The sequence below is a fragment of the Malus sylvestris genome, chromosome 17, assembly GCF_916048215.2.
Source record: "Malus sylvestris chromosome 17, drMalSylv7.2, whole genome shotgun sequence".
Classification (NCBI taxonomy): domain Eukaryota; kingdom Viridiplantae; phylum Streptophyta; class Magnoliopsida; order Rosales; family Rosaceae; genus Malus; species Malus sylvestris.
The window spans coordinates 11166178-11178173 of NC_062276.1; the positions used below are offsets into that span (position 1 = coordinate 11166178).

At 35.0% G+C, this 11996-nt stretch overlaps 2 protein-coding genes across 3 annotated transcripts; both read right to left on the reverse strand.

The window, feature by feature from the left end:
* Window positions 1-6: 6 nt before the first annotated feature.
* Window positions 7-4156, reverse strand: LOC126611076 (OVARIAN TUMOR DOMAIN-containing deubiquitinating enzyme 11-like). 2 transcript variants are annotated; one of them, XM_050279258.1, is made up of 10 exons: window positions 3918-4156; window positions 3275-3471; window positions 2302-2375; window positions 1874-1928; window positions 1524-1598; window positions 1204-1277; window positions 1040-1088; window positions 690-774; window positions 390-446; window positions 7-266 (listed from the first exon to the last, which is right to left on the reverse strand). In XM_050279258.1, the coding sequence occupies exons 2-10, from the start codon at window positions 3440-3442 to the stop codon at window positions 220-222; spliced, it is 684 nt and encodes a 227-aa protein (XP_050135215.1). In that variant the 5' UTR covers window positions 3443-3471; window positions 3918-4156; the 3' UTR covers window positions 7-219. The 2 variants fall into 2 exon arrangements, with proteins under 2 accessions (XP_050135215.1, XP_050135214.1); XM_050279257.1 differs by having other exon boundaries at window positions 3974-4155.
* A 3128-nt stretch (window positions 4157-7284) lies between these two features.
* LOC126611068 (UDP-glycosyltransferase 82A1-like) lies at window positions 7285-11780 on the reverse strand. The gene is made up of 2 exons (XM_050279250.1): window positions 10541-11780; window positions 7285-8339 (listed from the first exon to the last, which is right to left on the reverse strand). The coding sequence occupies exons 1-2, from the start codon at window positions 11028-11030 to the stop codon at window positions 7408-7410; spliced, it is 1422 nt and encodes a 473-aa protein (XP_050135207.1). The 5' UTR covers window positions 11031-11780; the 3' UTR covers window positions 7285-7407.
* Between the last annotated feature and the right edge of the window lie 216 nt (window positions 11781-11996).

Genomic DNA, 11996 nt, shown 5'->3' on the forward strand with positions numbered 1-11996 from the left:
GTCCAATTTTTCAGTGTTGACTTAGTTCGTTTATGTGATCCTTTTAACATGTAAGCTCTATTTACAGATATCTAAAGTCTAATTTCCGGCATCCCGGCGAAAAGAAAGATCTGAATTCTTGTTAGTTTTCACCAAGTTACAATGCCCATCACCATAATATACTTGCTAATGTAACTTGTATATGGAATATTTTGAAACCAAAGACCGTTTGAAATACCGCTAGAATGACAGCCAATGCTTCTTTCGGGGAGTTCTTGACGGAACATCTGTAAACAGATTAGTGAAAAGGAATCAGAGGACTGATTATATCTTGGAATGGTGCCGATACCGAAGTGTCAAGAAGAAACTAATTGCAAATGAGAAGTATAAGTAATAGTTTAGTTCAGCACCTGCACTTGCATACAAGGAGTTATAATGCACTTCGCTCCAAAAGCTCAGCCAAAGCTCTGAAAACACACGAAAGTCGAAATACAAACAATCGCAACCTCGTTAAATTTTTATTACAAAGTTTAAACCCCCATGTACATATCAAGTTATGCACTTAACTCCATCCAAAAGCCCAACTTGGCTAGTTTGGCTTGATTTTCCACAGCATATCAGTACCACTTGGTTAATAAATACATTGTGCATTTTCTTTCGACTTTCACGACTTAATTCAAATAAAGATAAAGTGAGCAAATGAGATATACCTCGCGCATGATTCCCATCTTTAGGAAGAATCTCGATGTAGCAAGTGTCCCGAAAAGAGGTGATTAAACAAATCTTGGCTCCGAACTACAGAAGAATCCGTAACCGTTAGAAACCAATCACTGTGAAACTAAGCATTATATAAAGCGGGAAAGAACAAAACCATTATGGAGTTACCAGAGAGCAAACAGAAGAATCAACATATGCAAAGAAACAATGATTTACAATTCTTTACTTTGATCTAACGAAACTGCATTTTAAATAACGGTGGGGTGAAGAAGAAAGTAAGCATTTTCACTAAGTGACCTTAAAAGAACCTGGCGAAAGGGAGAAAAAGGAGAGTCAAACATACTCGATCCGCAGCTGCCTGTAGTGTAAGATGATCTCCCCACTCCCCGGTTCTAGTGCCATAGTTTGTGTACAAAATCCATTTAACTTTTAGTAACAGTTCAATATATATATTGCAAAATGTCTCAATTTTTCACTAAATAATAGGCATGAACGCAGAAATCTAACTTTTTCATCTTCATCAGGTAGCGACTGTACTTCATTGGGACATAAGCTTCGTAAAGTTTTTTGTGATGCTTTAGCTGAAACATACAGAAAACGTGCAACCAGAATTAAGCTCCATTTTTTGTGAAATTCGAAAAGCAAGGAAAAATGCAAACATAAACGGCTATCCTAGTGTTACTCCTAAGATTTTGCGTCCACTCCGTACAGTGAGGTACTAAGATTTGCATATCGACTACTAGTAATAAATGAAAATATTAGGCCAAGGTACATAACTAAACTAAGTTAAGAATTGAATGGACTGAAAGGAGCTTCATCAGCCGTACCTGCTTTATCACCTGTTTTCTTACATGCTTGTGGTATTCTGGATTCCGAAACAATTGATCTGCTAATGCTCGAAACTGCAGCATATTAACCAAATATCTTGGAATTACTCGAAAACCCCTCTCCTCCCAAAAAGAGAAAAAGAGGGCTGTAAACGAATTAATGTAGGTTGATAAATCAAGGGTTACGCCGACTTAACCCAAGTAAACAAAATAACAAATACATAAAATGATAACAATATACATGTGGTATGCCTTTTGCGTTTCAAATCAATGTATAAAGATAAATAGAACGTCAACAGATGCAAATCTTTGAAAACAATAAGGTGATAAATTAATTATTGTAGCCAAACCTGACAGTTTCCATCGCCCTTGATCTGCAGTTCAGATAAATCATATGTTGCCAGCCTGAACCAATAAAAAGATATTACAATCAAGATGATTCTTCCAGCTATCAAATCATCCATTTACAAACCCAAGTGCACAACAAGCTGCTCGGTCATAGCTACATCTCTCAGTAGTTCACCAACAAATAATATTAATACCCAAAAGGAAAGTAGCAAAGGATACCGGGATATTTGCAATGAGCAGTTCACAATAAACCCCACCCTGCCTTTTCAGAAAAAAGAAAGAAGGATTTTTCTAAAGTTTGTTTTGAGAAAATAAAATTTGTGAAGTTATGATCAAACTATGTTCCCTAACCCGTGGTGTACTATAAGCACTGAATAAGGGAAAGCTCGTTACAGAAATTGTGTAGAGAGCTCATTACAGAAATTACAACCTTGCTGACAGGCGCTCATGGTCTTGGGTTGCATCATTCACATCAGGTATCTCCCCATTTACCCGGGGAGTGTGCTGCAATGGACAATAAATCAGTGAGTACATATGTATATCCAGTTAAATACCAATAAGCTACCCAATTTTCAGTCAAATGGACAACAAGGTTAGCTCATACGTATATGCACTGCTCAGACAGTAGGTGGAGAGTGTATTATTTTATCTTAAGATAAAGGAGCAAACAAACTATCTCATACAGTGGAGCAAGAATTAAACAAGTAAAATAGACTTATCGGCATTTGAAAAATGTCTCCTCAATTCCAACAGACATAGCAATCAATTGCGTATGAGACAGGAAAATGGTGCTCATCTAAAGAAGAAAAATTAGTATGTCAAAAGTATCAAAGGCCCGCATCTAAGTAGCAACAAGATTTCATATCCCATACTACATACATTTCTATACCAGCACAAATTTACGTCTAAAGGCATGTATAAGTAACACCTCCAATTCCCAGTAATCATGAAGTGTGAAAGGATGTGAATTACTTAGCACATCCCTATTTTCTGCCTGCATCATTAACTTACATAAAAATATACTTGTGTTAATTCACTACCAGTTTTTTATCACACTAGAATTCAGATTTACATTTGGTGACCGAAGATCAGCAATTAAGAATGACACTTCAGTTCGGAACTTGGAGATATTACTCAGAATAAAAACCAAACCACCTGAGCAGATTCTTGGACTATTCTACTCTGTGCGTCGTCAAAAGCACACATTAGCTATTTCCCACTCATAACAACCAAAAGAAATGGGCGTAGTTTTTCGATAGAATTGATACGACACATGAATACATATGTTCATATACAAACACGCTCTAGCACACACAAAAGATGCCTTATGGTGGCACACCTGTACAATTTTTCAATCAGGGAAGACAAAACATTGCAGACATAATGACTAGCGAGGAACATACCGGAATTGAATTTAAGTGGCACAGTCTTTTCCCAAGCGTGCCATCAAATTTCAGCTTTTCCTCTTCTCCCAAGATGATTGCAATGGTTTGATCATCCTCCGTACCGTGAGTGCTGCTATCTAAACTCGAGCTGGAACTCGCACTTGCATTGCTGTAGTTTCCGTTCATACTGGCTCAACTACAAAGATTACACACCCCTGCAAAAACATGTCAAGCGTAATAACTCACCAAAGTAATCCAAAACACAACAACCGCCATGGCGGTAGCTACGAGCTAAAAGACCCGCAACAATGTCAGAATAATGTACGGATTAATGACATATCATTTTTGCCCCCTCACTTATCCTCTGTTTGGTTGCTGAGAAAATTTAGAAAAGAAATGAAAAAAAAAACGAAAAGTTTGCATCTTTGATTTCTATTATCATCAAATTCTTGAAAGTACAAGGCTTGACTTGAATTGAATGGGAAACACAGTGATTATTCATGACATAATCTGATTTTCTATTTCATTTCACTTTCTCACCAGCCAAACAGTAGATAAAAGTGTGAAAGGAAAGCAATTCAATAGCAGCAGCAAAAAAAATTAAAAATAATTGAAAAGCACAAAAGTATAAATTGTATATACAAGCAGGGGGAATAAGAACCTGTAGCTAAATTCAGTTCCTGAGAAAAAAAAAATCTGCAGAGAAAATCTTTGTACCTCTCAGCTGAGCTTTAATTAAATCAAATGAACTTGTTGAACTGAATATTGCAGTCCACAGAAGCAATCCACAAACAGGAAGATCTCAAATCCAAGTTTTCTCTTTGTCGTATTTTCTCAGCAACCAAACAGGGAATTGAATGAACTACAAGATATGCAACTGAATAAAATAAGATAATACAAATATGAATATAATTGTAAATATATATTACCTTTAGGCAGTTGAACTGTATAATAAATATCTGGGGAAAATGAAAAAGAGGATTAAAATGTGAAACTAATCAGATTTTACAGTACAACCTCTATAAAATCATAAAATTAGGTTGAAACCAATTTTACAATTTAGGGAGGCTATTGCTTAATGGATCATGTTAGGGAGATTAAATTTTTTAAATTAATTTTGCAAACCAAATAATATAGTTGTAGATGATAAGATTATTACTTAACCGTTGATTAACATGCTTATTTCCTATTGTTGACACATCATTTGGTTTGCAAATTTTTAGTTTACATTTTTTGTCTCCCTAACATTACACTTACTTAATACACTTAGTACTACGGTCTAGTGGTATTCATCTTCACTTGTAAGTGAGATGTTTTAAGTTCGATGCTCGCCAAAAGCGAGTTTGAGCTACACTATTACTAGCCCATTGTGAGGATAATCTCACCCCTCCCCTTAGGATCGTTTGTTAAAAAAAATAAAAATAAATAAAAAAAAAACTTTATGCATCCTTAAAGAATGTTGTTTTCTTAAATAGAATTCTTTGAGCATCAAGTATTTAATTTATTGAACATATGTACATTCTTTACTTGTAGGCGTTCTTCTATGCACAAGGCCCTGTTGTATACATGAGGGGTATTGAATAACTTTCTTTTGTTCTCTGTCAAATCAATCTGTCACGTAAGATCAATATGAAAAATCAGTATTCGTATGAAGTTGTGCAAAAAGAAAGGCATTAAACGCATCTCAAAGCAAAAATCATAACTATATGAAAGTGTCCTCAAGATGTGACTTAGAAAAATTATAACATATTACGTTATGAAGTTTACTCTTATACCTAAATTGGTCTCAAATTAGTATTAAAAAATTTAGGAAGTTTTATAAAATACTTTTGGTACTGTTTACTTTTAACGAAAAATCATATTTTTACCTTTTTCTGATACTATTCACTACACGTTTATTTGTCATTTTTCTATTAAAACTAAAAAAAAAATTAGACTTTTCGTTAGTTTTTCTAAAACTTTTATGACTTTAAACAGATTATTCTTTTTTAAATCTTTTTTTAAAACGGCTTTATTGTATATATTTTTGGGGAATATCAAGCTTTTTTCTTTCGAAATTTGACTTGGTAACCAAATGAAGGGTCAAAATAAAAAATAAATAAATAAAAGCCAGGAAGGAAGACGTCATTCCCTCTTTCCCGACAGTAAACCAACGCAAAAAAAGTGTCTCGAAGCCGAAGGTGCTTCGAAGTTGGTCATTAATTATATAAAAGGGGTTTGTTCTATTATTTGGCTTTTGAGGTACATTTTAGAATATATTAAAGGAAACTTTAACGAAAAACTTCCGGTACTGTTTACTTTAACGAAAAACCACATTTTTACACTAAAAAGTCAATCCTGTACTATTCACTTTACTCTTTATTTTGTCCTTATCATTAAAACTCAAAGTTTTCAAGCTCTTTTCATTAGTTTTCCTTATATTAAATGGTTGACTTCAGTTTTTGATGTGATCACTTAGAATCATGTTTAAAGAAGTAAATTTTTTAGCGAATGCTGTTATTAGTACGGAATTTATGTATCATAATTTTCATGTTTGGGACAGAACCTTGCCACCTATGACAAAGCGTTGTTACTTAATTGTATTGGTACTGATTGTAATATGGGTGATTTTATCTAATTTGTATCTTTTCTATAAAAAAAGTATTTTAAAAAAATAAAAAAATAAAAAATAACAAACCATGAAACCAACACGCACAAAGTGAAACAATTCCAACTTCTGTAAACCGTGTGAATCATGATTTGGAATATCAATTAGAGCCTTTTTTTTCTTGAGAGTTTAGTGTAATGCTGTGATTGGCTATTTTTCGTGCTAGCTACATTTCCCTTATCTTTTATCATTTTTTTTTCATCATGCAAAATGTTATTTAATGATCAGTTCATCTTCTTAGTAATTCTCCAAGAATTATTGCAACGACCATCGCAAGTAGTCTAGTGAAAATGCCATTGCCATAGAAAGTCAGGTATGCTCCTTAGTCTTGAGTTCGAGGCACAAAGCTGGCAAAACATGGTAATTCCCTAGTTAAAAAGATTTGGGAAGAGGTGTGTCATTTGAAGGTGGTCAAGGGTGGGTTGAAATGTCTTTAACCTTTCAAGGCGCCATTGGAGATTAATCATATCCTTCGAGGTGTGAGATACCTCAAGCTTTGGCAATTAAAAAAAAAACTAAATCTTTGCAACGTTGATTTTTTGCTAGGTGATTTTAAGTGACCCAAAAAATAAAGGGAACTTTAACGAAAAGCACCCGGTACTGTTCACTTTAACGAAAAACCACATTTTTACACTAAAAAGTCAATCCTGGTACTATTCACTTTACCCTTTATTTTGTCCTTATCATTAAAACTCAAAGTTTTCAAGCCCTTTTTATTAGTTTTCCTTAAAAATAAATGGTCTTGACTATCAAATCACATTGATAGAAATGAAGAATGGTAGAATAAGAACATCGTTTGTATCCAGTGTATTGTACTACATATTTGGGATACAAATGATACTCTACTTTAAACCAATCTAACGTGTGAGGAGTAAATTCAAATTCTCATGCAAACTGTGCGCACATCCGCTATAACCAATGTAATTACGTCCACATTTATACTCAACTATGTATAAAATGATATTCTTTATCAACTAATGAAGATAATTTTCTCAAACACACCCTTATTCTTCAAGTAACTCCCTTTGCACCAAATGCATGTATCATTACCCCTAGCCAGTTTCTTTTTATGAATTAATCTCTACTATAAAGTACCATGGTTTTCTTACTTAAGTGCATGCCAATCTATGTAGTCGTTTATGTAACTTGTCACGCGTAAAACTACAAAAAGATTTGGGAAACTTCTTTGTGTTGCTTGTGAACGTCTCTCCTTTTCTTTTGTGGCTCTGGTTTATGCATAGTTCTCATCAAGTTGATTAAGAAAGTTCAAGGAGTCAACTAATTACAACTTAATTAAACTAATCGCAGTCTAAAGTTTTTTAAATTCATTGTAGATGTGCAGTGGCTACATTTACTACAGTGGATGTGCTCCTTCATGCGCTCAAGTTCAAATCTCCTTCCAACACTATAATTTAATTTGACGTAAGTATCACCCTACATAATAACAGTAAAAAAACATTCTCTCTCTAACAAAATTACATAAGAATGAAATAGAATAATTAATCTAGAAATCATAGTCATAAACACCATTATTGGAATACCCAAGTGCTAACACCTTAAGCTGATCAGTGAAAGCAGTGAGATTGGACACAAATCTCAAATTAGCGTCATCTCCCATACTCCTTTCATTTAGCTTCCTCATCCTGTTGCTCATCTCATCCTCCTCCATCACCCTTCTCAATCCTTCCTCAACATCTCTCTGTCCAAACCCACTTAGTTTCACCCCAATCCTCCACACGTTCACAATGTATGAACAATTTACAAATTGGTCCCCAGCCACTGGATAGCACAGGAGAGGCTTTTGGCATTGAATGGCCTCCATTGTTGAATTCCACCCACAGTGTGTGAGATAGCATCCCACTGCCTTGTGTTGCAAGACATCCATTTGTGGCGCCCATGACACAACTTTGCCTTGTTTTGCTACTCTTTCCAAGTACCCAATTGGTAACCCTCCAAGCCATGAAGATCCAAGCACCCAAAGGAATGGCTTTCTCAAAGCTTCAAGTGCCAAGGCCAAGCTTCTCACCTTACCCTCTCCAATTGGACTAACCCAACTTCCAAAAGAGATGTAAACAACTGTGTTAGGGTTGTGCTTGTCTAGCCAGTTTAAGCAGCTTGTGTCTTCTTCCCAAAAGCTAGGGTTCTTGGTGGTTGTGTGCTTGCTTAAAGGACCAATTGGGAAAACAAGTGGTTGTTGGGTTTTGGTGCTCTTAACCAATTGATCACCGAGAAGTTGTTGTTCATCATTGGTGGAATATTCATTCGGGAAAGAATTTACAAGGATCCGTTGAAGCGTTTTCGATCGCTCTAGGGTGCTAGTCCAAAATTTGAATCTTCCTTTTCTTGCAGCTGGAGTGCCAATCAACCATGGCAGCTCTTCAGTAGAGAGCACAGGCTGATTAGGTAAGCATATACCACCTAGTTGTTTTGGAAATCCTGCCAGTAGTATAACAATAGCACATTAGTAGGGTATCACATTAGTGTCTTAATATTATGAAACTATGTATCATGGTGTTAACTCATACATGAATATACTTGAGATTCAGTGATGTACAAGATATGGTCTAATTCGTATGAAAAATACGATCAACAATGTGATCAATAAATATAATACATGAGACTTCAGAAGAAATACATTTTACTTTAATTGTTACAGCATTTGAAATTTTAAATGGAATATGTGATTGAAATAAAAGATAAAATGTTTCTCTTGACTAGATGTAATTATTTTTTATCAGTTATTTTTTATTTTCTTGTATTATAAGGGGTAAGGTTATGTCTCATTGATTAGGTTTAACTTCTTTTTTCGTCATTAATAAAATTCACCGCATACCGCCGAAGTTAAAAAAATAGAAAGATATAATGTCCCTTAATGCTACGATCTAGTAATATTTCTCTTCACTTTAAAGATAGCGAGTTGGTAATCAATTTATTTCTTATCACTTATTAAAAATATATCATTGTATAAAAAAAAATACTCCAAACATAAAATAATCTATCTACAAGGACACGTGATTTTTCTTTCCAGAAGTTCAATAACCAATTTAATTTGCCTCGTTAATGTTGGAACGTGTCTATTTTAATTATCTTTAAATTACAAAAATCAATGTCATGTTCAACTAATTGATACACCGTACACGTTCAACGGTGACGAAGTTCATATGCCTTGATTTGTTACTATATTCAATTCGCTTCTCATGTGAACTTCCACTGATAACTGATATTTTTGGTCCACCATATATTTATCGGTGTTGTATAAACATATTTATAACCACTGTTCTACAAATCCCCCCTTAACGCCGCCTAGGCTTCGTTTAGGCGCTAGGTGATTGGTCATCGCTCCGATTAATACTTAGGCGTTTGAAATTTAAGAAAGGGTGCCTAGACCGCCTAGGCACCCGCCTAGATCGCGGCTTACTTAGATAGAAAATAGATAACTTTCATTTTGTATATTTTTTTTAAGAGACTTGTTGCATACTTAAATGAACACACATTATATCCTTGTTCCCCATGTTTTCATTATTTTCAAATAATTCATAATATATATATATATATATGTCATTCTATTTTATAGTTTATAATGAAATTATATATATTTTAAGTATAAACATACACTTATTTACACGAAATATAATAGATTTACTTAAATCTGCCTAGTCCGCCTAGGCGCTCGCCTAGGCTCTAGGCCCCAACCCACTGCCCGACTAGTGCTTAACGTCTTTTAGAACCTTGTCCAACTTGCTTACCTCAATACATAAACATAATGTCATTTAGTAATACGATCGAGTGGTAGTCCTTTTCACTTATAAGTAAGAGGTTTTAGGTTTGATTCTCACCAAACGCAAATTTGAAACATATTATTGCTAGCCCATATTGTGAGGCTAAGCCCACCTCCTCTATCTTCGTGTAGATAATATCGTTTGTTAATAAAATATATATATATACACACACACACATAATACATGTGTGTTTAAGTGAAGCACACATGTGTAGATAACATCATTTGTTAAAAAAAAAAAATATACACACACACAATACATGTGTGTTTAACGGAAGCACACCCCATATAACATGTTGTTCCTAATTAGAATAATGCCTACATGTACTATAAAATTATTGACTGACAAATGAAAATTGACATATGTATATATGTATATATTGTAATTTTAATAAGCAACTTGTATATATATGTGTGCATGTTAGACTATGATTTGTAAATGAAAATAAATGCACTTCTTCTACGTAGGAGCCCAACAATACAGTTTAGTTATCACATCTCTTAGTAGAAGTCTAGAACACATTAATTAAGTCCAAATAATCTATACAAAAAGGTGTGATAAACAATATGATCAAGTTGGAATAAGTAACAATATACTCATATAGAAATGACAACTTGAAGATATAGTACTGACCGAAGGAGTTTTTTATGACATAAATATATTGACAAATATATATCAGTTTTATTCACATGTTGTTGTACTATTAACACAAAACGTTATAGTGGTAGTGTACTTATATCATGTAAGTTGTTCTCCTGAATAAAGCCACAAAATGAGGGAAAATATGAAAGAGAAATGAAGACATTGATTGATATCATGCATGATGCATATACTATAGAAAATATATAAACAACTAACCTGTATCAGCACAAATGAGACCTGTCCTGATCATGTCTGGAATTGCAGTGATCAAGCGATAAGTAGCATGCATAGCAGGCCAAAACCCAGCACAGGCTACTCCGCATCGATTGGCTACATCTATAGCCCACGATGCCAACAAATCAACAACTACGCACACAACTTCATCACCATCCTTATCAAGTTGACGGACAAGGCTTTCCAGATGGCTTGGCATGGTGTCCTCCATGGCCTTCTCAATGGCAAAGAAGTCCCTCGGGGTGTCCTTGTCCAATCCATCCGGGATTGGCATGCACAAAATCTTGTCCTTGGGTTCGACTTTTCGGTCAATCTGGTGGTGAATGTAGTCTGGAGTGACCATCACTGGCTTAAAGCCTTGGCTGAGGAAGGCTGAAGCTAATTTAAGCATGGGAGTGACATGTCCTTGTGCTGGATATGGAACCAGGATGATGATCGAGTTGGAGTTCTTTACGCACTTCATGTTTCCCATCTCTCTCACTCAATCTCTCTCTGCCTCTCTCTCTAATACCGTTTTGGCATGTGTATATGGTGTAGTTCACAAGTGATTTCTGGAGTCTGAAACAAGCCTATGTTTATAGAGAGGGCCGGGAGGGATGAGTCAACTATGCATGTGCAACATGATGTTTACTGTTATATATATAATTTAATTATAAGCCTCTACTTCATGGTCACTCCTTTGGCAACAAAGTTAATTTCAAAATATATTTAACTAGCGCAGTTGTAATGTTAATGAGAAATGCTAAGAAGAAGATTCTCTTAACTAGCGTAACTAACTCAGCTAAACATATTAAAAGGAAAAAAAAATGCTTGGTTTGCAAGAGCGGCGGATCTTACAGATGCGGTATCATCTCAGGTGGAGAGGACCTGATCGGTGGAGATAAGCCAACGGTGGACTCCGTTCTCGGATTAGTGTATGTTTCGTAAGTACCGCATTTAGTGGGTAATATCTCGCCTAGCGCGTGATATGGCCTCGTTTGTAAGTGATGGTTTTTGTGGTCATGCTTGCCAGTGATGAAATTGTGTGTGCCTCATTATAGGTCTGATGCGCATGCAATCTTTGTGGTGGATTTGACCGAGGTACTTGTGCTGGTAGGGAGATGTTTGTGGTAGCCATTAGGAATTTACTGTTTATGCTTATTTGTGCGAATTATCTTCCGATCAATGTATTGGTCACTAAAGAATGTACCCGTACGGCAACCCTTGTAATTTTGTTTGTGTGTTCGTGTGTGTTAATGAAAATTACTATTGCTTCTTGACTTAAATATTGTGGTCTTCCACTACACCCAAATCCAAATCTTTCTTAAAACCATTTAATTAATTAGATTAATTTATATATAGTACAACTTTAATTGGGAAAAAAAACCCAACTTGTATATTTATCTATAATAAGCGCAGTCTTTGTGTTATGTACACACCCCATCAAGAAGAAAGTATC

What these genes read in the sequence shown, in the direction of transcription:
- LOC126611068 (XM_050279250.1), bottom strand. Translation starts at nt 11,030, where the DNA reads ATGGGAAACATGAAGTGCGTAAAGAACTCCAACTCGATCATCATCCTG. An exon ending in TCTCATTTGTGCTGATACAG is followed by an intron (nt 8,340 to 10,540) that starts GTTAGTTGTTTA and finishes TACTACTGGCAG; the next exon opens with GATTTCCAAAACAACTAGGT.
- LOC126611076 (XM_050279258.1), bottom strand. Translation starts at nt 3,442, where the DNA reads ATGAACGGAAACTACAGCAATGCAAGTGCGAGTTCCAGCTCGAGTTTA. An exon ending in TACCTGATGAAGATGAAAAA is followed by an intron (nt 1,089 to 1,203) that starts GTTAGATTTCTG and finishes CTATGGCACTAG; the next exon opens with AACCGGGGAGTGGGGAGATC. An exon ending in TACAGGCAGCTGCGGATCGA is followed by an intron (nt 775 to 1,039) that starts GTATGTTTGACT and finishes ATTCTTCTGTAG; the next exon opens with TTCGGAGCCAAGATTTGTTT.